At 39.5% G+C, this 23,808-nt stretch overlaps 1 protein-coding gene and 1 long non-coding RNA gene across 7 annotated transcripts; one reads left to right on the top strand and one right to left on the bottom strand.

Moving 5' to 3' along the window:
* The first annotated feature begins 2,000 nt into the window (after positions 1–2,000).
* Positions 2,001–11,236, top strand: LOC143106030 (uncharacterized). 6 transcript variants are annotated; one of them, XR_012983609.1, is made up of 6 exons: positions 2,001–2,126; positions 4,925–5,017; positions 5,481–6,999; positions 9,748–9,808; positions 10,240–10,305; positions 10,399–10,418. XR_012983609.1 is itself a non-coding variant. In XM_076270198.1 (5 exons), exons 2-5 carry the CDS (start codon positions 4,928–4,930, stop codon positions 10,590–10,592), a joined length of 1,860 nt encoding a protein of 619 aa, XP_076126313.1. In that variant the 5' UTR covers positions 2,001–2,126; positions 4,925–4,927; the 3' UTR covers positions 10,593–11,236. The 6 variants fall into 6 exon arrangements, 4 of the variants coding, with proteins under 4 accessions (XP_076126313.1, XP_076126312.1, XP_076126314.1 ...); XR_012983610.1 differs by having other exon boundaries at positions 10,240–10,295; positions 10,399–10,415; XM_076270198.1 differs by lacking the exon at positions 9,748–9,808 and having other exon boundaries at positions 4,925–5,008; positions 10,399–11,236.
* Positions 11,237–13,082: 1,846 nt separating this feature from the next.
* LOC143106031 (uncharacterized) lies at positions 13,083–14,653 on the bottom strand. The gene is made up of 4 exons (XR_012983611.1): positions 14,489–14,653; positions 14,331–14,372; positions 14,124–14,241; positions 13,083–13,842 (listed from the first exon to the last, which is right to left on the bottom strand). It is a non-coding gene; the product is annotated as an uncharacterized LOC143106031 (long non-coding RNA).
* Between the last annotated feature and the right edge of the window lie 9,155 nt (positions 14,654–23,808).

The following is a 23,808-nucleotide window of genomic DNA, read 5'->3' as shown; positions in this document are numbered from 1 at the left end:
TTCCTTCGCAAATATGCAGAGGCTGCTACCGAATGGCAGCTTTTTTCTAGCCCAAAAACAGCTCCCCCAGTTAATCACCATACAGTGTCTTTTACTAATCCGAAACCTTCAGCTGTTTTCACAACTTTTACAGCATCCAAAAGTGCAGAGCACCTCTGCCCCTCCCACCCCATTCAGAAGGATTTCTGAAGACTAGCAGCAGCAAGAAACAAATCATGACTTTAAATGCAGTATAATATGTTGTGAATCTCTGCAATAGAAATGGTACTGACTGTAGATTTTAGAACAAGCCGGGAGCCAGTATGTACTGTAGAATAGAATAGAATATACTTTATTGTCATGCTTGCATGAAAATTATCTTTCTTTGGTCTCACTGATAGGAATAGTATAAAACACATAGGAAACATAGAGTAGACACATTCACTCCATTACACGCAGACATATATCCACAGGACTAACATATGTTATGTGTTACATTCATTATCTGTTCCTGTCTTGACAGAAATAGAAGGATTGGGTGCATAAAGGGTAAACCACTCAAATGTCCTACCTGTACAACAATAACTTCAGAATTCCTCACCAGATCACATAACCTCTACTTAAACTTTGTTTAAACGTCATGTTTAATTAATGATCTTATTTGCACATATAAACTTGATCTTTTTACTTTTAACGGAAATAATATGGTTGGATCAAACAAAAATTGTTACTACCCTCCTTGAATCAGCTCCTCAATAGTTTCATTGCTATCGCACTTTTGGAATATGTGATGGAGAGTACTCCTCAGTTGTCATTTAGAGAACAATTATACAGTAGGTGGGTGCCTGTAAATTTATCAGCTGGTGTTGGAATTTGTCCACTTTTTTCCACACAAGTCCTAAGCTGAATTTGTATGGAGTATCATGTTGTCTGTTATTCTTTTTCTACCACTCCATTGTTGTAGCTCTACTTTGGTCATTGTGTCAATGAATAAATGATCCCATGGCATCATGGCTGCAAAACAGTCCATAACAACTGCAGCCTTTCCCTGCTTCTCAGAGTGGATACTCAGCTACTGCCATCTAGTGGTGTAGAGCTCTATTCAAAGCTGACTTTGGCAGCTCAGCCCTTGGCTGAGTGCACCATGCTTTTCCCAAAGCTGGGGCCTCTTGTCATGTGTAATAAAGCTCTGATATAGCCACTGAGGGGGTTGAATTGCCCATTTGCATGAGGCCACTGGGTTCTGAGTGAAGACTGAGTTCACGATCGAGGTCTGTGTTGATAAATGTGGTCCCAGTGTGCAGGTTCAGTACTGATAGGAATCCTCTGGCCCAGGCTTGTTGGAAGCTTGAGATTCCTGTGGGTTAGCTGTAGTGTTGTATTTCATTTTTTGCAAAATTCTATTCCATTGTTTTTCTCCATCCAAGGATTTTATTAGGCTACTGTGCATATTGGAGTGCATCACCATAACAGAGGCATTCTTTTTTTTTCTCCCTGCCAGTCCAAGGACTGTACATTTTAAGATCCATTGCTTCCAGGCTGAAGCTTCCATCATACTTTGTATGGGTACTGGATAAATGGGTGCTGCTAAAAAGGAGGGATGCACCAGATATATGACTACTATAAAATGTATGTTGACAGTAAATATGTCCAACATTCTGATAAAGGGATACAACTTCACAATTTAACCTGGATGTGTGTTGTTGTCAAGGTACGGGATGCAAAGCTTCTCCAGTCAGTTGGTTACCTTTCAGATCTAATGTTGCAGTTCGTTATCACCGTGTTACAAAACAAAAATCAAAGCAATTCATGTGGTCCTAAAGATAAAGTAGGTCTACGACCAGTTGAATCAATAGAGGTGACCCAATGAACATCATAAGGCATTCAAGTTCCCGATGTGGACCGAGATACGAAAAAAAAAAAAAAGATCCCATCCACTCCGCTAAACTCTAACGCAACCAGTAGGGGGCGATGAGATAACTTTCCCTCCCTATATTTGTGGTCTTGCAGGCTTCGGACAAATCAAGATGGCTGTTAGGCGAACTTGAGACGTTCGTGTAAAACGATGAACGTATTTTATTATACTTTCAGGCGTTTCCAGCGAATCAGCCAAAGAAGACCATGTTTGTAGTTAGCCTTCTAATCTGGTAAGTAACTGGTTTTCATTTTGTATACTGTTAATAGCTATGGTCAGGTGACTTATTTCCGCCCGCGTCCCATTTTCGCCCTCTACGTAATTTTCCTACCAGAACCTATGACCAGAACCCGTTTAACTCGTTTTATCTACCAACAGAGCCCGTTTAGACATTCGCTGCAACCAGGACGACGGATTCCGAAACAACGTAAGATCGCGCCCCAAAAGCGTATTTCATCTTGGACTAAAAATTCAAAATACAGTCTGCTGTAGCTTAGAGAAAGGGGACCGCCACCCTTATTAGACATTCTCTGCCGCCACTCTCGGGAAACTTCCGGTTTCTGAACTGGTTGCAGTTCCCGTTCTGGTTCCACTTGAGGGCGCTCACGAATTAAGTACAGAATGAATGGAGGTGTACCCCTAAAAAAACACTTTTCTTGGGATATAATTTTTTTGTCTAGGAATGTCAACGTTGCATTCGAAAGACGGGCAGAGAAAATACATACCGCTGAGTGTTACGATACGATAGCCTACACAAAATCTCTCCTTGTGTTAATGAATGTGATGGTTAAAATGTGATGGGTTCTGATTGCTTTTTATCATTCTAAAAATCGCTCTGAAAGTGATCCCCAACGATATCGTTCTTCGAGGTGTCCTGTAACGTTATACGGAATTAATGGACGAGGGCGAGGGGCAAAGAACTCCCCGACGATAACGAACCCGCCAATCAGCAAAAGAGTATTTCTTCTCTCCAGGTCATAATAGGCTATAAATCATGGAATATGATCTGAATTTGGCTAAATATGTAGGTTACAGTTAGGTCTAGTACTGGGCTCTCAATTCTGTTTCATGCGCTGTTCACGCAGCAACAACAATAAGAACAACATTTATAATAATAATAATAATTATAATAATAATAATAATGTCTAAAATACTAGAATTTGAAGTGTATTGCAAGCATTAGACTATTAATTTAACTGAATTGTTCCTTATTATTGCTATTCTCCATAATGTAGTAGTAGGGCTTGGCGATATGGACCAAAAGTCATATCCCGATATATTTAGGTTGAATATCGATATATACGATATATCCCGATATTTTTTCCGCAAAGTTAGAGCTGTAAAATGAAATGTTCAGTCAAATAATTATGTTATTGAAAACTCACTACTCAAATAACAATAAAATGTAAACATAAAACTGGAGTGCTTTTTTTTAAATCAAAGCTCCGTAAGGTGCACATTTAAATAAAAAAAATATCTTAAATAAAAATAGCCTATAAAATAGGCCAATCTTTTTCTGAAATAAATATATTTATATGAGAAAAGTAGCGTGCAGTTTCACAGCAGTGCAGAGAGGGGAGCAGTGCAGAGAGCTCCGGTCAGCTGCTTGCATGGAGCATGGATCAAGGCACAAATTTGAACTATATCGACAGGGTTCTAAATTAACTTTTTTGATCACCAGCTAATGTGGCTGGTAAATTTCAAAAGTTATAGCCAATCAGAATTTCTAGTAGCCAATTTTTTTCCGGTGAAAATAAGAGAATTATGAGTTTGTGAGATGAGTGTCACTAAATGCATTTGATCATTTTATTATATGAATACATACCACAAAATATACACAGAAAGTGCAAATACTTCATTTCATGTTTGGGATGTCTACAGTATCTATCTATTTCTCTGTCGATATCCTCATCCCTTCATTCCTCTTCTCGCCCCCATAAGTCTGTCCCAACCACCGCCGCATTTAGTTTAATCTTAACTTAATAAAAAGGAGATATCAATTATCATCAACAATAACAAGCCAGCTGGAACCTGGCACTCATTTTCTCTCCCTCTTGTGCGTGCTCAGACGCGTTCTCGATTAAATGGAGTAGCATAGGGCCTACGTTCAAGTTGGATCTTTATAGAGAGATGACCCAAAAAGTATCATCTTTATGTAACATGCTGTTGGTGCATGTTGACATTGTATACTTTCTCTAACATCTAGTGAAAAACAGTTTGCAGTAGCCTACAGCTACTATTTATTGGCTAAATGTTGGTCCCTCCTCTGTCTCTCGGTGCCCTTTGCACAGGGCGTTTTAAAACTGAACATTTTCGCCTACAAGCATCTCACGTTCCATCTTCAGCTAACTCCATAGACAATATGTAGGCGAAAATGTTCAGTTTTTAAAACGATCTTGTTGCTTTAGGTTTTGCGCCTCTGACGTGACATCATCAGCCCCCCACAAAGGAAATAGGTAAACACAATACGTTTTATGTTAATGTTTCGTAACGTGCTATGTATTTGTGTCATGTACTTTTTACTTTACTTTACTGGCTAACTCCTTCCTTTTTCAGTCTATGCTCCGTGCTTTGGCTCCGTTCGTTCTTCTAATTCCTTGTGTTTTCTGGTAGACGCTCTGTTCGTTTCCATGGTCTCTCGCGCTGGTTTCACAATATATTTGGTGCGACCGAGAACAGAGCCTTATGTATCATGCATGTAATGCCTCATGCATCACCGGCCAAATTGGCTAGTAAGTTTTTATTAACACCCGCCAAAATTATTTTTTACCCGCATTTGGCGGGTTGGCAGGTGTTAATTTAGAACCCTGTATATCAATATATACGATATGGTCTAATTCCATATCGCATTTTAAAATATATCGATATATCTTTTATATCGATATATCACCCAGCCCTGTGTAGTAGTAGTTTTTAAATTGTTTACTGTTAAGTTTTACTTTGTATTGTTGTTATTTGTATGTGGCTTTGGACAAAAGTGCCTGCTAAATACCATAACCGTAACCTTTCTTTTTCTAATCATAACTATAGAAAATGGTACTAAAAAAGCAATGGAAAGATGAGGACATGGAGCAGACAATGGAGAAGGTGGCTGAAGGCATGCCAGTGCGCCAGGCATGTCAGGTCTTCAACGTCCCTCTAGGCTAATGTTACTATTGTTTTGACACTTATACCAATCAGTTTGGTAGCTATTGCAATATAACAGACTAAAATGCCAACAGTAATCATTTTCACGATTGTTTTTAAATATGTAGGCTACAGTTAGGCCTACTACTGAGCTCTTAATTCTGTTTCATGCGCTGTTCACGCAGCAACAACAATAAGAACAACATTTATAATAATAATAATAATAATAATTATAATAATAATAATAATGTCTAAAATACTAGAAATTTAGTGTATTGCAAGCATTAGACTATTGATTGAATTTACATTGTTCTTTATTATTGCTATTCTCCATAATGTAGTTAAATTGTTTACTGTTAAGTTTTATTTTGTATTGTTGTTATTTGTATGTGCCTTTGAACAAAAGTGTCTAAATACCATAACCGTAACCTTTCTTTTCCTTTTCTAATCATACCTATAGAAAATGAGGCTAAAAAAGCAATGGAAAGATGAGGACATGGTGCAGGCAATGGAGAAGGTAGCTGAAGGCATGCCAGTGCGCCAGGCATGTCAGGTCTTCAACGTCCCTCGCAACACCTTGAGGGACCGAGTGATGGGGGTGGTTACCCATGGCTGCCGTACAGGCCCAAGCCAAAAACTCTCAGTGGAGGAAGAGCAAGCTTTAGTGGAGTATTACCAGTGCTGTGCAGACCATGGGTTCCCAATTACAAGGGCCCGGCTCCAGGCATATGCCACCGCGGTGTTGAGGAAGAGGACCAGAAAGCCAGAATTGCGACCATTAGGTGTAAGGTGGTACCACTGTTTTAAGAAGAGGCACGCGGCTATAAGCATGAACTCCGTGAACATTGACCGGTTGAGGTCCATCTGTGTAACACTGGAGCCGGTGATTCACTTCTTTGACTTATTGGAGAAGACCGTGAATGAGCACGGGCTGAGGAATAAACCAGTACAGGTGTATCACTGCGACAAAACCGAGTTGATGTCACAGCGGGAGACAAAACACCCCTCTCTGCAGGCGCCCAGCACAAGAGACCATGTGTCGATCCTGGCCTGCTTCAATGCAGCTGGGGAGGACATACCACCTCTGATAATATATCCCAAGTACTTTCCTGGGGGCCAGTACACAACCGGGGGGCCCCCCAATGCCCTCTATGGGAAATCTCCAGATGGGAACATGGATAGTAAACTCTTTCTACGATGGCTCCAGCACTTCATCCTTCACGCGAGGCAGGAGCGCCCTCTGCTCCTTATTTTTGATGGACACAAGGCCCACCCCTCGCCCTCAGTCGTCGAGGCGGCTAAGAGGGAGGGTGTCATACTGCTACATCTCCCCCGACACACCTCCCATGTCCTTCAACCCCTGGAAGTGGGTTTCTTTGGCCATTTAGAGGCAGATTTTGCCACGGTGACTGGCAATCTCAGCCGTTTAAAAAAATCAAACAATAATATTGTGAGTCGGACGGAATTTGCCAAAATTGTCCACCACCCATACCAGCGGGCAAAGGCTAAAGGGGTTGTGGTGAGAGGGTTCAAGAAGTGTGGCATCTTCCCTCTAAGAAGGGCAGCCATCAAATCCAGCCACCTCAGAAGGAGAAAGCCGACCACTGCCACCACCACCACTGGACTGACCTCTGCACCCCCTCCACCCATAGGCTCCTCCCAAACACCAGGCTCCTCACTTCCCCTGACCCCTTCTCTAAAGCACATGTTGGTGGAAGCAGGGTGGATCCCCCCCATCACTGATGAGGACTACGAGAGACTCCTAGTGAAGAAGAAACAACAGTCCGCAGGGGCAAAGAAGCAGAGGCCCCGACAACGGAAGGAGCAAGCCAACAACATCGCCCTAGAGACCACCAACCCCGTTGCGACCTCCAGGAAAACCCCCAGTGCCCGTGCCCGTGCCTCCTCCCCATCTTCCTCTAACCACTCCAGAGCCACTTCCTCATCCAAGAAAAGGAAGGCCCCAGCACCGGCAGAAGGTACAGTATAGAGTTTCATTCACTATTAATATCTGGGTCAGTGACGTGACATTGCACATCATCAGGTGATGCAACCAGGTAAAATACTAATTTCGACAAAGACAGAGTAGATTAAACACTCTTAAAGGAACACGTTGACTTTTTGGGACTTTAGCTCATTCACCGCATTCCCCAGAGTTCGATAAGTCGATACATACCCTTCTCATCTCTGTACGTGTAGTTACTTGGTCTGACGCATGTAACACCCACCAATGTAATAACTTCCCACCAACGTAATAACACACCAACGTAATAAAAATCTGCATAAAATCTGCACATTTTAAACATAATAATCCTGCCAACGTAATAAATTCCCACCAACGTAATAACTTTTGCCTACAGCCAACGTAATAACCAAATTTCCCACCAACGTTTGCAGAAAGTTATTACGTTGGTGGGGAGTTAAAAAAGTTATAACATTAACTTCCCATTAATGTAATAAATCACTGATTTAGTGATATTATATCTGTTTTATCAGTTGTAAGTGTAGTTGTCAACAATTGTCACCATGTAAACCATCTCATGGCCATAAAACATGGACCCCCTCACATTTACCACTTACTTATACCTCTACTTATTATTCATCACCTTTACAAGGAGCCAAGCAAAGTTACATGGACGTGTTTTTTTGTTATTGTTATTACTTGTCTGAAGGGTCATTCCACGCCAACTCAGCCACCCATGTCCATGACACCTCTCAGATTTTGCTGAAAAGCGGTGTGCCTTATGTTACCAAACAAAGGAATCTGAAGTTTCAGGTCAATATCTCATAACGGTTTGCCTGTGGCGTCAATTTGAATTTCGGGTGCCACGGCCCTAATTGACACATTGGAATTTCACATTTCATCTTATGGCAATGTCTGAACCTGCGGTTCTTCTCGTACTGAGCAGGATTACCATTGCAACAACACATCATCAGTAGGGTAAAACTAACCTGTCTCACGACGGTCTAATCCCAGCTTTTCCCATTTTCCTATTTACACCCAGAAGTAAAGTATGTAAGAAAGTGATTATATCGATAGCAAATGTCATTATAGTATTATGATTTATCACCCAGAAGAAATAATCTTTTCTGATTGGCTGGTAGGGTGACTATGAAGTGGTAAAAAGTGAATCACTATTCCATATCAATGCTGTTTTGAATGGTAACTATATAACAACCAGAGTAAACAAAGGTTTAACCTGGAAGCAGGCTTCATAACAATAGAATTAACCCTAAACAAGCTACCCACAGTGTACACAGTGCCAAGTGGAGAATAAGTGAAATAGCGGCCTTCAAGGTGTCCAAAATATACAGAGTGAATGGACTCGGTGGAGAAACCTCCACTCCGCTGGGCGCCATGGAGCCTCTGCCTCTGCCTTGTCCATTACTTCTTTAAATTGGGACACCTTGATTTATTAACAAAACAGAACAGTAGAAACACTGCAGATTTTCTGCTTGGCCCCAGTACGAGAAGGCAGTAACACATTGAGTGATTCACAGCTGCTTGGCCCCCAGAAAAAAGGTGATGAAAATAACTAAAGGTAGAAAGACAATGATATCCTGTGCAATAACCTGCTTGGCCCACACCAAAGGTGTTGAACTATGTAAGGCTAAAACACAATGGATGCCTAATCAACTTTGCATAAAGAGTCTGGGACCTGTCCCTATAAACAGTGCCTGTCCCTATACTATATTTAAAATCTGTTTACTATACGGTTCTAGGGCTGCTACAAACTGCAATTATGGCATTTATCTAAGTGAAATAATAACAAAATATAACCGCAAGCGGTGATTGTCGGGGTCCAAGCAGTGGCAAGAAGTGCCGCTATTCTGAATGAAATTAGTGTCTACACGGATCCGGTTGGGTGTGGCACCAAGTGAATTAGCATGTTACGATAAATAAGGACGTGTAGACAGTAATTACATTCAGATTAGCGGCAGGTTCAAACTAGAGCTGTCACTTTTGTGAAAAAATCCCGTTCGATTTTTGAGACATAAGTGTTCATTGAATCGATTGTAAAATCGTTTTTCTATGTCTAAAGACTATGTCAACGCCAAATATAGGCCAATCCACGGACAACTAACAGTCATTAGGGCGAACGTAAAGAGGGCGCTTGAAGACGCACAAGCCAGCAATATTTCTGATGATTTATTGGCGTGAAGTTTCGTGCACAATGACGAACAGGAATGCAACATTCTCGAAAAACAATAAGCAGAGTGGACTGCCATAAGCAGGATTATTATGTTTAAAATGTGCTATTTGGTGCAGATTTTTATTACGTTGGTGGTTTATTACGTTCGTGGGCATTTATTATGTTGGTGGGTGTTACAGACGCACCGACTAACCTAGCTTAGCAAAAGTGCCTCGAAGTGGCTGCCTTCATTAACCTACACCTCAATAGTGACAAAAATTCCAACATTTTCCTATTTACATGCTGTGATTTGTATAGTTACAACGTGTAAAGAAAGATAACAATGTAAAAGGAGACACTTCCATTTTGTAGGAATATCCATACTTGGGACTATGTTTACATTCAGGGAAATCAAGGCTCCTTGAGGTTTGAACAAGTAACACCGGAGCTTTTCAGGTGCTGCCTGCAAATCACTTTGCCCAAGTAGCTGTGCTTCGCTGGAATGTGAACATAGTACCAAGTATGTATAAGCTTACAAAACGGCTGTGTCTCATTTGACACTGTTATTTGTACATTGTTATTTTGTTTTGTCAGTATTGGGAGGTGTAGGCCAATGAAGCCAGCCACTTCGAGACACTTATGATGAGAAGGCCGGGTATGTATGAACTTATCGAACTCTGGGGATATGGTGAATGAGCTAAAGTCCCAAAAAGTCACATGTGTTTTTTTCAACACATTCATATTTGTATTTCAACACATTCATATTCTATTGAACAACATACTTTTTTAAATGTCTAAAGTATTTATCCACATTTTGAATGTAAAGTTGGATGTTGCAAAACCAAATACCTGTCCCTGCAATAAAAAATAAAAAAAAACCTTAGAAAAAAAGAAAGAAATGTGTTTTGTTTTTTGGTCATGCCACCTATCATCTTTTGGGTGGTACAAATACAGTCTAGAAATGTATTAAAACCCCACTAAATGTTGCATAGCCACTAAGACTTGTTTAAACAGTCTTCCAACTTAAAAAAAAATGCTTACCTTATATGCCAATGACCTATCTAACAATCCAAATTTTAAAATCAGGTCAGAAGAGAAAAAGGAAGTCAACTGGAGGGGGCAAAAAAACACAGAAGACAATGGTAGACAATGGTAAAATATATTATATATTATAAGAATATAAGGGGGAAAAAACATGTATGGTAGTGTTTTAATTTGACTTGTCTTTGCCTACTTTTCTGTTAGGTGTCTGTGGGAAGTGCAAAACGATATTTCCGGCAGGAGGCGAAGCCATTGTGATGTGGGTGTGCTGCTCCTTGTGCATGGAGTGGTTCCACTGCATATGTGTGCAGTGGAACCACCAGGACAACGCCAGCGATGAGGAGTTTCAGTGTGAGCGGTGCCAGGTCATGTGCACTGAAGTTACCATAGAGTCATAAGGCTTTGGTTGCCCACAGACAGCTAAACTAATGATAATCACTTCTCAGTTATTCTAAAACGACTTACAATCTCAAGGTATGTTTACGTTTAACATTGCCATCATCACAACAGTGATAATATTTTGTGCAGACTTGTCAGATTAATGCAGCACAAAACTAAATCAGGAAACTGACGCAAACATAAGGCGAAATAGAACTATTCAGTTAATTAAGCCTAAATATTGGCAATGCTTTCCTGAGCCTTTAATCTCTCCATATGCCATAAACATATTATTTGTGTTGATTTCTATCAAATCTGCTGTTGAGGCATAAGCTATGATCACTTTTATTTATACATGTTTTCAGCCTGATCATTAGTGGTGACATTGACATATTCAATTGTGTTTTATACAGTATCCTCTGAATAAACAACTTGAGTTGTATCAATGGAGGCTGTCTATAGATATTATTATTATTTAATCCATTAATTAGGCCTATGTGTAGAAGGTATCTATTTATGTTTTGTAGATTTCAGTGTACCATGTACCATTGCATTTATAAAGTTTCACTTAGTGTCACTAAATGTTATTGAATTAATTTAGTATGTAGAAATTAAAAGATAAAAGTATGAATAACATACAAGCCAAGAGACCTTTAAATACTTTTAGTATTTAAGTTTAATTAAGAAATACTAAATGTACAATGTACATACATTTTCTTAATATGTACTCGGTTACCACAAAGGTTTTGAGTACATTGAACCTATTCAGGTTTACAGTGATAGGTTGTTGTTAGACAGTAGTCTCTCAAATATGTAGCTGCAATTGTAAGTACTCAGTAAATTGTTTACATGCTACATTAGCATCCATGCATATAGTGCCTTGCAAAAGTATTCACGCCCATGCTAAAGTTGACTAAAAGAGGAATAAAAAAATTGTCTTTTGGAGTTTGATTTTAATGCCTTAATTAAACAAATGAGGAAAACTCCAATACACCAGGACACCAATTTTGTTTGAATGAATGAATAATGTATCATAAATAAACTAGATGTACCGCAGAGCGGTATAAAATATGACCGCCGCCCAGTCCAGCACATTTTTTCCACAAAAATAAGTCACGTATGTCAAATTGTGTTCATTTCCTACTTTGTTCCTATCTTGAGAAGGCCTAGGACAGGGGTGGGCCAACATTTTGGCTCAAGGTCCACATTGGGTTTTGAAAATTGGCCGGCGGGCCGCACAACACCCCCGCCCCCGTCCCCCAACGCACACACACACACACACACACACATTCGCACATTCACACAATACATTTTTTATAGCCTATCAAAAGTATTTGTTTTAAAATATTAATTGGTTAAAAAATACTGCTAATTTGATGCTGTTTAACAAATGTATAAATTGTGCACTGTGCACAAAACAATTCACATTTATTCCGCTCTGCTATGGCTATACCTATGGCTGTGCCCTCACAGTTAATAAATGGTCAGTAGTTGGAACTACTGTTGCCTTCATGATTTCCTTTTAAAAGTTTCTTATAAGAAGGAGATCAATTAATTATCAACAATGGCAAGCCAGCTGGAACCTGCCGCTCTCTTTCCCTCTTGTGAGCGCAGACGCGTTCCCAATTTAATGGAGTAGCGAACGTTCAAGTTAGATCTGCTGCAAAGGAGATCAATAGGCCTATCATCTCTATTGAACATGATGTTTTGACATTGACATTGTAAACGTTCTCTAAGGAGAGTGAAAAGCAGTTTGCAGTAAAGCTACCAACTTCGTCTATCGCAGGCAAAAAATAGCGAGTAGCCTGATAAACAAATTAAATGCTTGGCGGGCCGGATGAAAGTGCTTGGCGGGCCGAATCCAACCGGCTCGCGGCCCGCAGTTTGCCCACCCCTGGTCTAGGATGACCAATGTTTTGCGTATGTTTGCCTCCATGGGCCATGTTGACCCATTCCATATGCACAAATGTGCATAAACAGATACACACTCACACATACATTCACAGTAATCATACGTACAGTATGACACATACACACACAGTACACATATGTACGCATGCATGCACATGCACACACACACACACACACACACACACACGTACATACACGCACACATGCACACAATTCAAGAATTTCTCAGAATTATGAACAGGCAAGATGGGGGTGGGGTTTTTATTTGTAAGTTATACTATTATAAAAAGCTTTATTTGTATAGCAGAATGCAGCTCAAAGTGCTTTACATTTGAAGCATGTAACACAAATATATTAAGTAAACTCAAATTGGATTCACTATTTATTTCAACTCATTGCTTTAAGTTTAGTTAAGCTCTGAATAACACTCTCTAAGTTAACTTCACTGAAAAGTATGTGTTGTCTCAACTTTGCAATACAACCTATTAAAATGCATTCTGTTGACTTGAACCAATTATTGCTTTCAATTTACTTAAAGCAACACCTTCCGCTGTCGCACAAACTATTTGTTTATCCAGCACCGGCTTTGCAAATAACAATGTCCACAGACAAGGTAGAATATGTTGCATGATTTTATGAAAGTACAATGTATTGCGACATCAGATGCAAGTCAAGGTTAAGGTACAAAAAACTCTTGTTGTGTTCGCGGTCAAATGTGACCGATTGACAATTCTTTTCTCTCAAAAACATTGTTAATCTATTCTGACTACAGGATATCCACTTGTTGTGAAGACCACTAAAATAAAGTGTGTATTTAGAAGTGGGTTCTTTGATTTTTGTTCAATTTTTTTCTTGTTCTTTGTCCAAGGGAAACATTTCTAATGAGGGAGACTGTTTGCTAAAGATGATGCATCACAAAATAAAAAAAGCATGTTGTGCTTACTGTCCAGGAATGTAACACAAAGCCTTTTTTCAATCTTTTGATTGATTCCTTGCTCCAGAGTTGAAATAATATTTAGTGTGGCGAGACAGAAGGTGCACCATATGAAAACATGGAAATGGGCTATTTTCCACATTTGTGTCAAAGGAAAACATTACATTTCTTTCATGATATCTTTTATTATTTCACTAGTGATGTTGATCCCCATGTATCGATGGTCTCAGATGGTGTACACAACAGAGATACACTGCACTCTGCCATCCATGTTATATAATGCACTTGTAGAACCTTGTTATTTCCCAACAGCAGCGTGGGGACAAGAAATGCCTTTGTCACACTTTTTAACTACTTTGAATGAGCAGTTCTCCCAGTCATAATGCACCTCACAGTCACTGTCATATCCACGTGGACTTCCCATCCTGTAAAAAAATGCATTACATTAACTGCGTGTGGTGATTACATAATGAATAACAAGGATCAAATGTCAATGGACAAATGTCTCAAATATTTGTTATGTTTCTGATGAGGATATTTATGGAAAAAGTAACTTGAATGTTCTCTTTTTTTCTTGATTTATACACTAGTGTATCTTGATTTATACACTACCCCCCCCCCCCCCCCCCCCCCCCAAAAAAAAAAAAAAAAAAACATGCATTGAGGATATTGACCTTTGACCTGTAAGGTCATGTGGTCCACTTACATGTCGCAACACTCCATTCCTCTCTCTGTGCAAGTGCAACGCTGGCATTTCCTGCTTCTCCATGTGGACACAACAGGATAGGTCTGATTATCAAACTCATCCAGGCAAGGGTTCTGGGCTGAACAGAAGCACAGCCATTTTTAGATTTTCATAGCATATAGCCATAGGTTTATGGTATGAGATTATATGTTTGTTTTATGCTTGTACCTGTGTCTTCAATCCGTGTGTTTCCATCGCTGTCCACAATTACTTCACAATTCACAGGTTATTGTTTTGTGTTAGAGATGCATGACTAATATGTTTTGTAGAGATAGTAATGCTGGTTTACATCATATATTGTGTGATTTATGGAGTTATATTTGTACCTCGTGGTTTTTCCTTTTCTGCGAACCAGCAGGCAGCATTAGTCAATGCTGCCAGAGTGCACAAAATCAGTATCACAGCTGCATACCTCTTCAGGTGTTCAGAGACACAGACAAGGTTTTCAAAAAGGGTTATAACAGACATGCGTCAATTTTAACTTACAGACATGAAAGGTTCAACTTGTCAAGTCAGCTATGAATAAAAGCAGAACAGAAAATAAAAGGTCACGCGCAAGCCTGACTAAATAAACTATTTTGACAGCAATAAGCGGAAATATTTAGATTAGCAGACCTGAAGTTTGCTCTTTCAGTGGTGTGAAGCAGGACAGCATTAGTATATTTGGTGTTGGGATATTATGCACATTAACTGATTTGAAGCTTCACTGAACACCACTAAATCAGATAAACAAATGAAAGAGCATGTTTAATAAAACAACAAATTAAGTATAATCCTGGAAAACAAAGGCTATTAGAGAGGAGAGCTAATATGTTATATTATGTATGTTATATGTAATATGTATCAAGAGTAATTTAACATTTTAAATAGAAAAATATATCAGACATACCATGTTTGCAAACTGAGCCTGTATTTCTCATGATAGGTAACTGTGCAGTGGCACTTTAAACCAGCAACCTGCTAGAATAGGGGTGGAGCTGTCCTCCTTGTCCCTAACTGGGATACTAGCAATGTGGCATTCAAGAGATTTTTTTTTTTTTTTACCAGCGAGCCTGGTAAAACATCTGACATCCCAGAGTGCTAAATGTTTTACATGTGGAATCAATGTATGACACGAAAAGCTGTCAATCATGTTGTATATGCCATTTCATGCCTTAATGAACTTTTCTGTGCACATGTACCGGTTTTTCCACAAACATCCTCTGGTGTGTTCTCTGAGGTGCATTGACTATTCAATTCTAAACACTTTATTTATCCCCAAGGGGCAATGTGCACAGCCACATAGAGTAGAACACAGATAAATAACATAAAAATGCAAAGAAATGTAAGATAGAAAATAAATGAATTGGTGAGCTTCCAGGCCAGAATGTTGGGGCTGTAAAGTGTTGAATGCAGAAGAGAAGTCAGCAGACAGAAGTCTTGCTATAGAGTTGGGGGATTCCAAGTGCGTGTGGATGGTTTGAGCGATGAATACCTTTGCTTCCTTAGTCCCTCAGCCCGATAAGCAAACTGGAGTGTGTCCATTTGTGAGTTCACCGCCTTTGTGATGTGGTTCTTGATCCTCTCCATTGCCATAAATGTTTTTCATTAGGAAATTATATGGTAGCAGAAGACTGTTGATTTATGGGTGGTGGCAGTGTAGTGTTTAAGGAGCTCGGCTAGCATGCAGTAGCCAAGCAAGTCGTGGGTTAAATTCCTAACTGCCACCGCTGTACCCTTGAGCAAGGCACTCAGCCCGAGTTAGTCCAGGGAGACTGGCCCCCTGTTGGCATATGTAAGTCGCTTTTGATAAAAGTGTCCGCTAAATACATAGACATAACATAATTTTGTTCATCGCAAGAGCAGGGTGTAATCCATCTCCACCGATTCAGGCGTACTTATTTACCTCAACTATGTCCATTTACACTAAAGCTAATCTGCATGGCCTTTTCTCGTGTAATCCCTTCTTAACGGGTGTGCACAGTATCAGGCACAAGTTACAGTAACATATATTATAAAACAGTGCACAGCATCAGGCACAAGTTACAGTAACATAGATTAGAAAAACAGTGCACAGCATCAGGCACAAGTTACAGTAACATAGATTATAAAACAGTGGTGCGACAGGATCCTGAACACCACAGCGCTCACAATGACCGACTGCACGTGTTGCTGTTCATGGTCCTACTGTATGTGCTACTTAAAGGTACAGGTTGGTCTCCACAAACCAGCACTGAACAGGAGCAATGGTCTCTCTTCCCAGTGTAGACACAGACTACTCGCTTTCTCCTCAGTGAGGAGATGGAATGTTCACATTCCCCGCAAGTTCGCGGGCATAACAAAATAGCAAATAATCATTGGATGATTAAACAACTTATCAAGCAACTTATCAAACAAATACATTTGATTGGTCTATGTACAGAATTCCATATCACAACATAGACATTTAAACAAAGCATTGTGGTCATTGTAGTGACATGGGGAAAACACAGGAATAGAGGCTAAACTGGAAACACTTTTTGCAGGTACACTTGCCTTTTATTATTTGTTTAATTCCAATAACATGCCTATGGCCTCATATGGTAAAGGCAGAGATACAATCTAAGGCACTCATTCACTCTGCAATAGCTTTATTTCGCAACTGTATTGTGGGGGCATATAATGTTATGGTCAGACGTTGATTTCTTCAAAATCTCTCTTGGTTGGATTTGATGTGGTTTTGCTGAGTTTAGATTTCAAGTATGACTTAACACCAACTCAGTCATAACCTGCTGGATAAGAGCACAACTGTGCCTCTTCAGATACAAAGTGGTATTATGAGGAAGTTCAGGCCAAAGCATTCTAATTTGAGTGGATACCTGAGCAACACAGTGCCTGGTACATATATATTTTCCATTATGGCAAGACAGTTACTTTTTCATATTCTGTTCCTATTTTTAGATAATTTTGATTTTTGAAACTAAAATAATATGCATGGTCCCCATACACATCATCATTCATAAACATGGATGAAAGCTTTGAAAATGTTGCTCGGAATAGGGCTTGATGCATACATTAAAAAGGTCAAAGGTCACAATTTCAACAAAAATACTCACTTGTCTTACAAGACAATACAAGTACAGATTTCCAAATGAAAAAACAGTTTGGAAAAAATACTGGTATTTTATTTAAGAATAGGGCAAGCACCCTGTACAAAAAATCTATACAATTGTTCATGTTTTTTTTCTTCATTATTTGATTAATGCTGATCACAGGTATAGATTGCCTTAGATAAAACACACTAAAAGATACACTGCACTCTGTCTGCCATGTTACATAATGCATTCTTGCACTTAGAAGCTTATTATTTCCCAACTGCATTATGGGGACATGTAATATCGGGATTGTTCTTCTTCACTACTTCATAGGTGCATTCCTTCCAGTCATACAGCACTTCGCAGTCTGCAGGATATCCACTTGGTCGTGCCATTCTGAAAAACAGGCAGCATTTATGCATGGTGGTCATCATGGGCTAGTTTCCTCCATTCAGATTAAGCCTAATCCCAGACTGAAAGGGAGGAGATTTCTATAAACATAAAAATATGCTAGACTATAGGTTTAATCCATGTACAGGAAAGTAGCAATTGATCAATTAATACTGCAACTAATCTCTTTCATCTCGTTGCAACCTGAAATGTGGACTGGATAAAAGTACCGGTAATATATTTGTTATGGTGAGGAAAAAAAGGCAAAATGTTTTGATGATTAGGGAAGAAACCACTTCATAGAAAAGCAGAGAAGCATCAGAATTACTCCAGTATTGACTAACATCAACTCTGTCACAACTTGGTCAATAATAAGATTACAGCTGCCATGAATATCACAATGACATTGTCATGACATGATCAATGCAATACAATCTTGTTGTTGTTATTTATGTTAGTGGTAATATTTATTCATGGCACCCCCCCCCCCCCCTTGTAAACATGAAAAATAAGGATATTATTCTTTACTTAAGTCCCAAAAGGGTGGACAGGACCCCAACGTGCTGTGGGGAGACCCTTTCAAGTCAGTGGAACTTTCTGTTGCATTCCATAAAGTTGCTTATAGTGGTCATGCTGCACAAACCTGTCACAACACTGCATGCCGTCGGCACTGCAGCTGCAGCTCTGGCATCCAGAGTTCACCCAGTTTGACCCAACACGGTGCTGGGTGTGATCCCAGGAATCTTCACAGAACCTCAGCCCCGCTGCAGAAACAGAGACCTCAAGTGTTGTCAATAAAACACATAACCTCAAAACCATTTGAATAAGCCAATGTTACTGTACATGCATTTTACAACAGTGTTTGAGCTCTCGCACAAGAACTATGTAATCTAGAGCTCCTTGGCTCTTTGGACTGTTCATTGATTGCATAGTGAAACACTTTTGTTATGTTTCTTAACACACTTAGGCTATAGATTAAGAAATATAATTCAGACATGGACATACGTTGTTCTAAATCAACCTTCGCCATTTCCAGATAGCAGGCTGTATGGGCCAGGGGAACCAGGCAGCAAATGATCAGTAGGGTAGCTACAGACCTCTGTACAGACACAAAGAGAAAGATGTCTCACTTTTTGTTATGACACTTCTCACAAACAGTGTTTTAGCAGCACTGCTCTTGAATATAAAATAATAATAATAATAAAGAAATCGCTCTCTCACTGTATGTGTGAGAAAGCTATATAAATATCCTTGTCATCATTTCATCACGTCCACAACTTCAGCACAATTTCTCAGGATTATCACATATCAAGAATCTGGGCAAAATCCAAGCTATTTCATGCACAAACAGTAGTGGTATTAATAAAAACGAATCATATTTAACCATTTCATTGGAATCATTTGACTTTAATAGGCTTACCATGGTTGTAAACTGGGGTTGTAGGTGCAATAGTCAGGCTGTGCCAAGTATTTCAACAGAGAATGTTACATCAATAGAACCATCCATCAATATTGACATGGGAAGGAGGAGCTAAGTTATCGGAGGAGCTCCAACCAGAAAGCCTGGGAAACAGCAGCTTAGCACTTTTTCACCATTCTCTGCAAACATTTCTAATATAGCCTACTCTTTAAAAAAAAACAACAAAAAAAAAAACATATATTCCATATTTAACATGTAAGCTTGATGTTCCTCTTATTTTATAATAATACTTGTTCTTAAGGAAACCAAAACAATAGTAGTTGACAAGGTTTCAAAAATTTGCCATGGATGATGTTTTCCAACACAGTAAATATTGGTGCTTATCAATGAACTTTACTTTCTGGGCTTTTGTACACAAGCACACTGTTCTGGTCATTTACCCTGAACACAGGTTGGATACTTGAACCTTCACCTGTGTTGCAATGCATACTATTGTGGATCAGTCAAAATATGTCTTATATGACTTGCTGTTCAGCAAAGACACATGACTCTGTTAAATAGCATCTTCATTTACAAAGACAGCTATCACAAAGAGGAGGAAGCCTCTATTTCAGACAGGTTTTCTGTTTAATGTTTGCTGACTGTTTGTAAATTCCCCTTGTAACAGGGATGGCATGAGGGAGAGGAGCATACCTCTAGTTCTAGTTTCAAGTCTTATTGTTGCATATACTTTGCAATACAGCAAAATTATTATGCCACAGTTGCAGTAGTACAAGGATAAAAGGGGTAAATAAACACAGGGTGGCACTATACTTGCATGTAAGATGACTATATACATACAGTTAAGAACAAAATGATTCATACCCCTGGCAAATATTCATTTAATGTTGTAAATTTTCTCTTGACCAATATGTTTGTTCTGACTGAAAATGACACCGCCACATGGCTAAAGGTTGTAAGACAATGTGGTAGAAACATGGAATGAAAAAAAGTTGACACTGTTCTATGTTAACCATTCCTTGCCTTGTTTGGCTGTACATTTTGGATCATTGTGTGGTTAAATGGTCCAATGCCGTCTATTGGGGTAGGTCTCTCGGCCTGATCTTTTTCCTCCAGAATCGTAATGTAGCTCCTTGTTTTTGGGTTACCGTTTCCAGGGTCCTATTTTCCCAGGGCCCTATTACCAGGGTGCGATGTTCTCAGGACCCATGATCCCCAGTTAAATGTTCTGCTAACACACACAGTGGCTGAATCTCCGTGTCCCCCTCAGCCTTTGATGCGTGTTCCTGCTAACTTTATAACTGCTTTGGTTGGTCCCATAGTGAAATTGTGAAGTGCATGACGGCTCACTCGCACCCTTTCTGTGCCCTTTCCATAAGTCAACATTTATGCAAACTTTAGCCTATACCTAATTATTCAGGCTTTCCTATTACACAAGGATTCAAAACAACTATGCACACTATAACCAAAGTGTGATGGTCTCTAAAAAGAACAACATTTTTGTTGTTCTGGGACAAATAGAATACTTACATTTAAAATAGACATAAAATACTGCTTGTGTTCATCTTTATTCTGAAAAAAATAAACACAAATCTAAAAGAAAGCGCCATTAGCATATACTGTAAGTGCCTTTGCAATAGGCCTATGGCAGCTCCAGTTTGTGATTGAGCTTGATGAAACAAAAATGAAAAGTCGTCTCAACATTACATAACGACAGTATTATTATTGAACTGTTTTACAAAAGTACAGTTAAAATGTAATGACCTAGCAAATGTCAGCTGGGTATGTAAAATAGGCAGGTAGACCAATTAGCATAGCATACATAACTTGATTCAACAGACGTGATACTGGGTTGTGTGTTAGATAAATCGATAGGCACTGGCAGATGTGATAGGTAGATACATAGACTGTATACAGTATAGGCCTAGTCTAAGAGTAGATTGATATCTTTGCGTGTAGCCTAATGCTGTAAACAATAAGCCATGTATAACGGCATCAAAGCCTGTTTCCTTCTTACATTTCTTCTTATTATTATTTATTTAGTTACCAACCAGTTTCATTCATTTAAAACAACCTTTAATGGCAATGGTACTTTTTGATTTTACATAACTCTCTTTTTTATATTACATAATGCTAAACATATGCTTGTGTTGAAATGCATGCTACACAACCCTTTTGTTTCAGATTTCTAACACCCCACACTTTCTTACTGCATACTTGTTCAATCATTCTTTCTTTCACTCTTGCTTGCACTGAGGTGTTTTGAGAGACAGGGGGAGACAGTGTTTTAAATTCAGTCATGTAAGTAGTCTGAGGGCTGGCATTGAGGGCTACAGAATCTAATTTGCTTCTTTAACATTTTTTGGGAGACAGAGGGTCCACGCTCCATCTCACTCCACAACAGGTGACCAGTGGGAGTTACGCCTTAACATCGATCTATGACAATATCATCATTAACACCTGGAACCTATGTTTTAAGTGGATTTATGAACTCACAGATTGGTTACAAAATTGGACAGATTGAAAAAAGGACTTGAGGAGAACTGCTGAACTTCTATCTCAGGGTAATACCTTTATGTTTGCCAGTAGTAGTTATCTCAGGGAACTACCTTTATGTTTGCCAGTTTATGTTTGCCAGTAGTAGTTATCTCAGGGAACTACCTTTATGTTTGCCAGTAGTAGTTATCTCAGGGAACTACCTTTATGTTTGCCAGTAGTAGTTATTGTGACCTACTTAATAAAAGCACATATGTGTCTTAGTCACATGTTTGATCAGATGTTGTAACCACTATGCTTTGAATACAAAAGTTTTAAAGGAACACGCCACCCAAAATCAGTAGTGATATATGTTCTTACCGTAACTTTCACGAGTTGAGTCGTACCTCTCCCGCGTCGGTAGGTGCACTCAAACGCTCTGTCGCGCGGCGCGAATGTGTTAGCATGTTGCTATGCTAGCGGGCTCTGCCGTGGCCGTAGAGAGAGGCACATAGCAGTATTCAAACACCTCCACGTTTTACCTACTTAAATACAGTTGCACGAGTAGTTGATGAAAAATGTTAGGGCACACAACATGAAACGTGACGATTTTCCAAGCGAATAAACATGAGAACTACAATGTGTGGCGCAATAGCACTTGGGAGTACTTCGACCTAGCGTGGTAATATTATTAACACCTAATTGTAGATCCTATCCACCACAGAGTTTAGAATCCTTGCTGGATCGACCCTCAGCCTCTCCCTCCCCTCTGAGCGAGAGAGGCACACACACTAGAGATGCGCTGATAGGCTATTATTTCAACCATAACTGCATAGCAAAACTTATCATCCATCAGCCATCCATCAGCACCAAAGTTTGTTGACCAATTTTCAAAACTACACCTGCCCACCATCCGCTGGTTGTTTTTAATGTAGGCTATATGGGTGATGCAGCGCTGCTGACGTGAGGCTAGAAAGCCCTTGCCTGTTCTAGAAAGACTGATCTAATGCAGCAAATATATTAAAAGGCAAAAGTTGTACATTGGCTAGGCCTATCCCCAGAATATCAGCAGCAAACTCAGTCTCTGTCGCGCAAAACAGTCTCCAAATAAAACACACATCGGCCTGTTGCCTATTCTGCCAGCTTGTGACAATATATCGTCCAAAATGCTTGATTGCATTGGGCAGTTCCAGCGTTATGGATGTGACAATTGGACTCATATTGGTAAACAAAATGCCTTAGAGTGGGGGCAAAATTAGTATCAGTGAATTAATTTGCATAACTTTTAATGCAACCACTGTCCTCTGAATACTGAGAAATCCTCAAATTTCATATAATCAATTTCATCCTAAGAATACAAGGCATTTTATCAGCGTTATGGATGTGACATGAAATGGACACACTTTTGTGAGAGATTACAGGTTTTCTACAAACTCTGTGAATTTTAAAGGAAACTGTCGAAACTATGATATATGTACCATGAAGGAGACTTGAATGAACACAAAAAGTTTGTTTTTGAAACTATGCCTCATTTTCGTAATGCATTATGTAGGAAAAACTGGCGTTATGGATGTGACGGTTTCACGTTATGGATGTGACGTGTCTGAACAAGTCCTCGACAAACTACATAAAACACATAATTAAGTAGTGAATTTTGATATGAAACAATTGAAATGGTAATCATAAAAAACTAGCGATGAAATTATTGCTTCCTCAGTGCCCACTAAGATCCACAAGAAGAATCAGGACAACAAGTCATTTAAAATATAAAAAAGAAATTTATTTTTTTCTTTTACCGTCATCAATTTTGGTCAGTGATTCCCAGGTTACTGAAACACCAGGAAACATGAAACTTGGTGGCCACTCCCCTAAATAACTAGCCCTACCTGAACCGTTGCACCCAAGATGACAAAATATTTATGGTATGTTAGTCTCAAGAGCCCGCATGAACCTAACCCATACCCACTCATTTGTGATTTGCACACATAAAGTACATGCACGCGCACGTGCACACACACGCACATGCGCACACACACACACACACACGCACGCACAGTCGCACCCATACAGACAGGCAAGCACATGTCACGTGTGTGAATATTTTGGTTGTTTAGGAATTATTTTGCTGTGCTTTTATTTGTGTGCTGTGTCAATTCACATGTGTGTTCTTGTGTGCTGTGTATTACCCTTCCCTGGTGCTCAATGTTGACTGATAATGAGGGATAATGGACCCATAACTTTCCACCAATCCTGGCGGGTGGCTGGTTAAATGAGATTTGGGACAGGTGTGTTGGGGGAGGGTGCTTTC

Source organism: Alosa pseudoharengus, unplaced genomic scaffold (assembly GCF_046254945.1).
Source record: "Alosa pseudoharengus isolate Yale_2024_CS ecotype anadromous, Long Island Sound unplaced genomic scaffold, YU_APseudo_1.1 YU_APseudo_1.1_scf_6, whole genome shotgun sequence".
Classification (NCBI taxonomy): Eukaryota; Metazoa; Chordata; class Actinopteri; order Clupeiformes; family Clupeidae; genus Alosa; species Alosa pseudoharengus.
This window is presented reverse-complemented; position numbering and strand designations above follow the sequence as displayed.

Excerpts from the sequence above, each read along its gene's own strand:
- LOC143106030 (XM_076270197.1), top strand. The coding sequence starts at position 4,928 with ATGGTACTAAAAAAGCAATGGAAAGATGAGGACATGGAGCAGACAATG. Across the intron at positions 5,018-5,480 it reads CAGTGCGCCAGGCATGTCAG|AAAATGAGGCTAAAAAAGCA; the intron begins GTCTTCAACGTC and ends TCATACCTATAG. Across the intron at positions 7,000-10,239 it reads GGCCCCAGCACCGGCAGAAG|GTCAGAAGAGAAAAAGGAAG; the intron begins GTACAGTATAGA and ends TTTTAAAATCAG.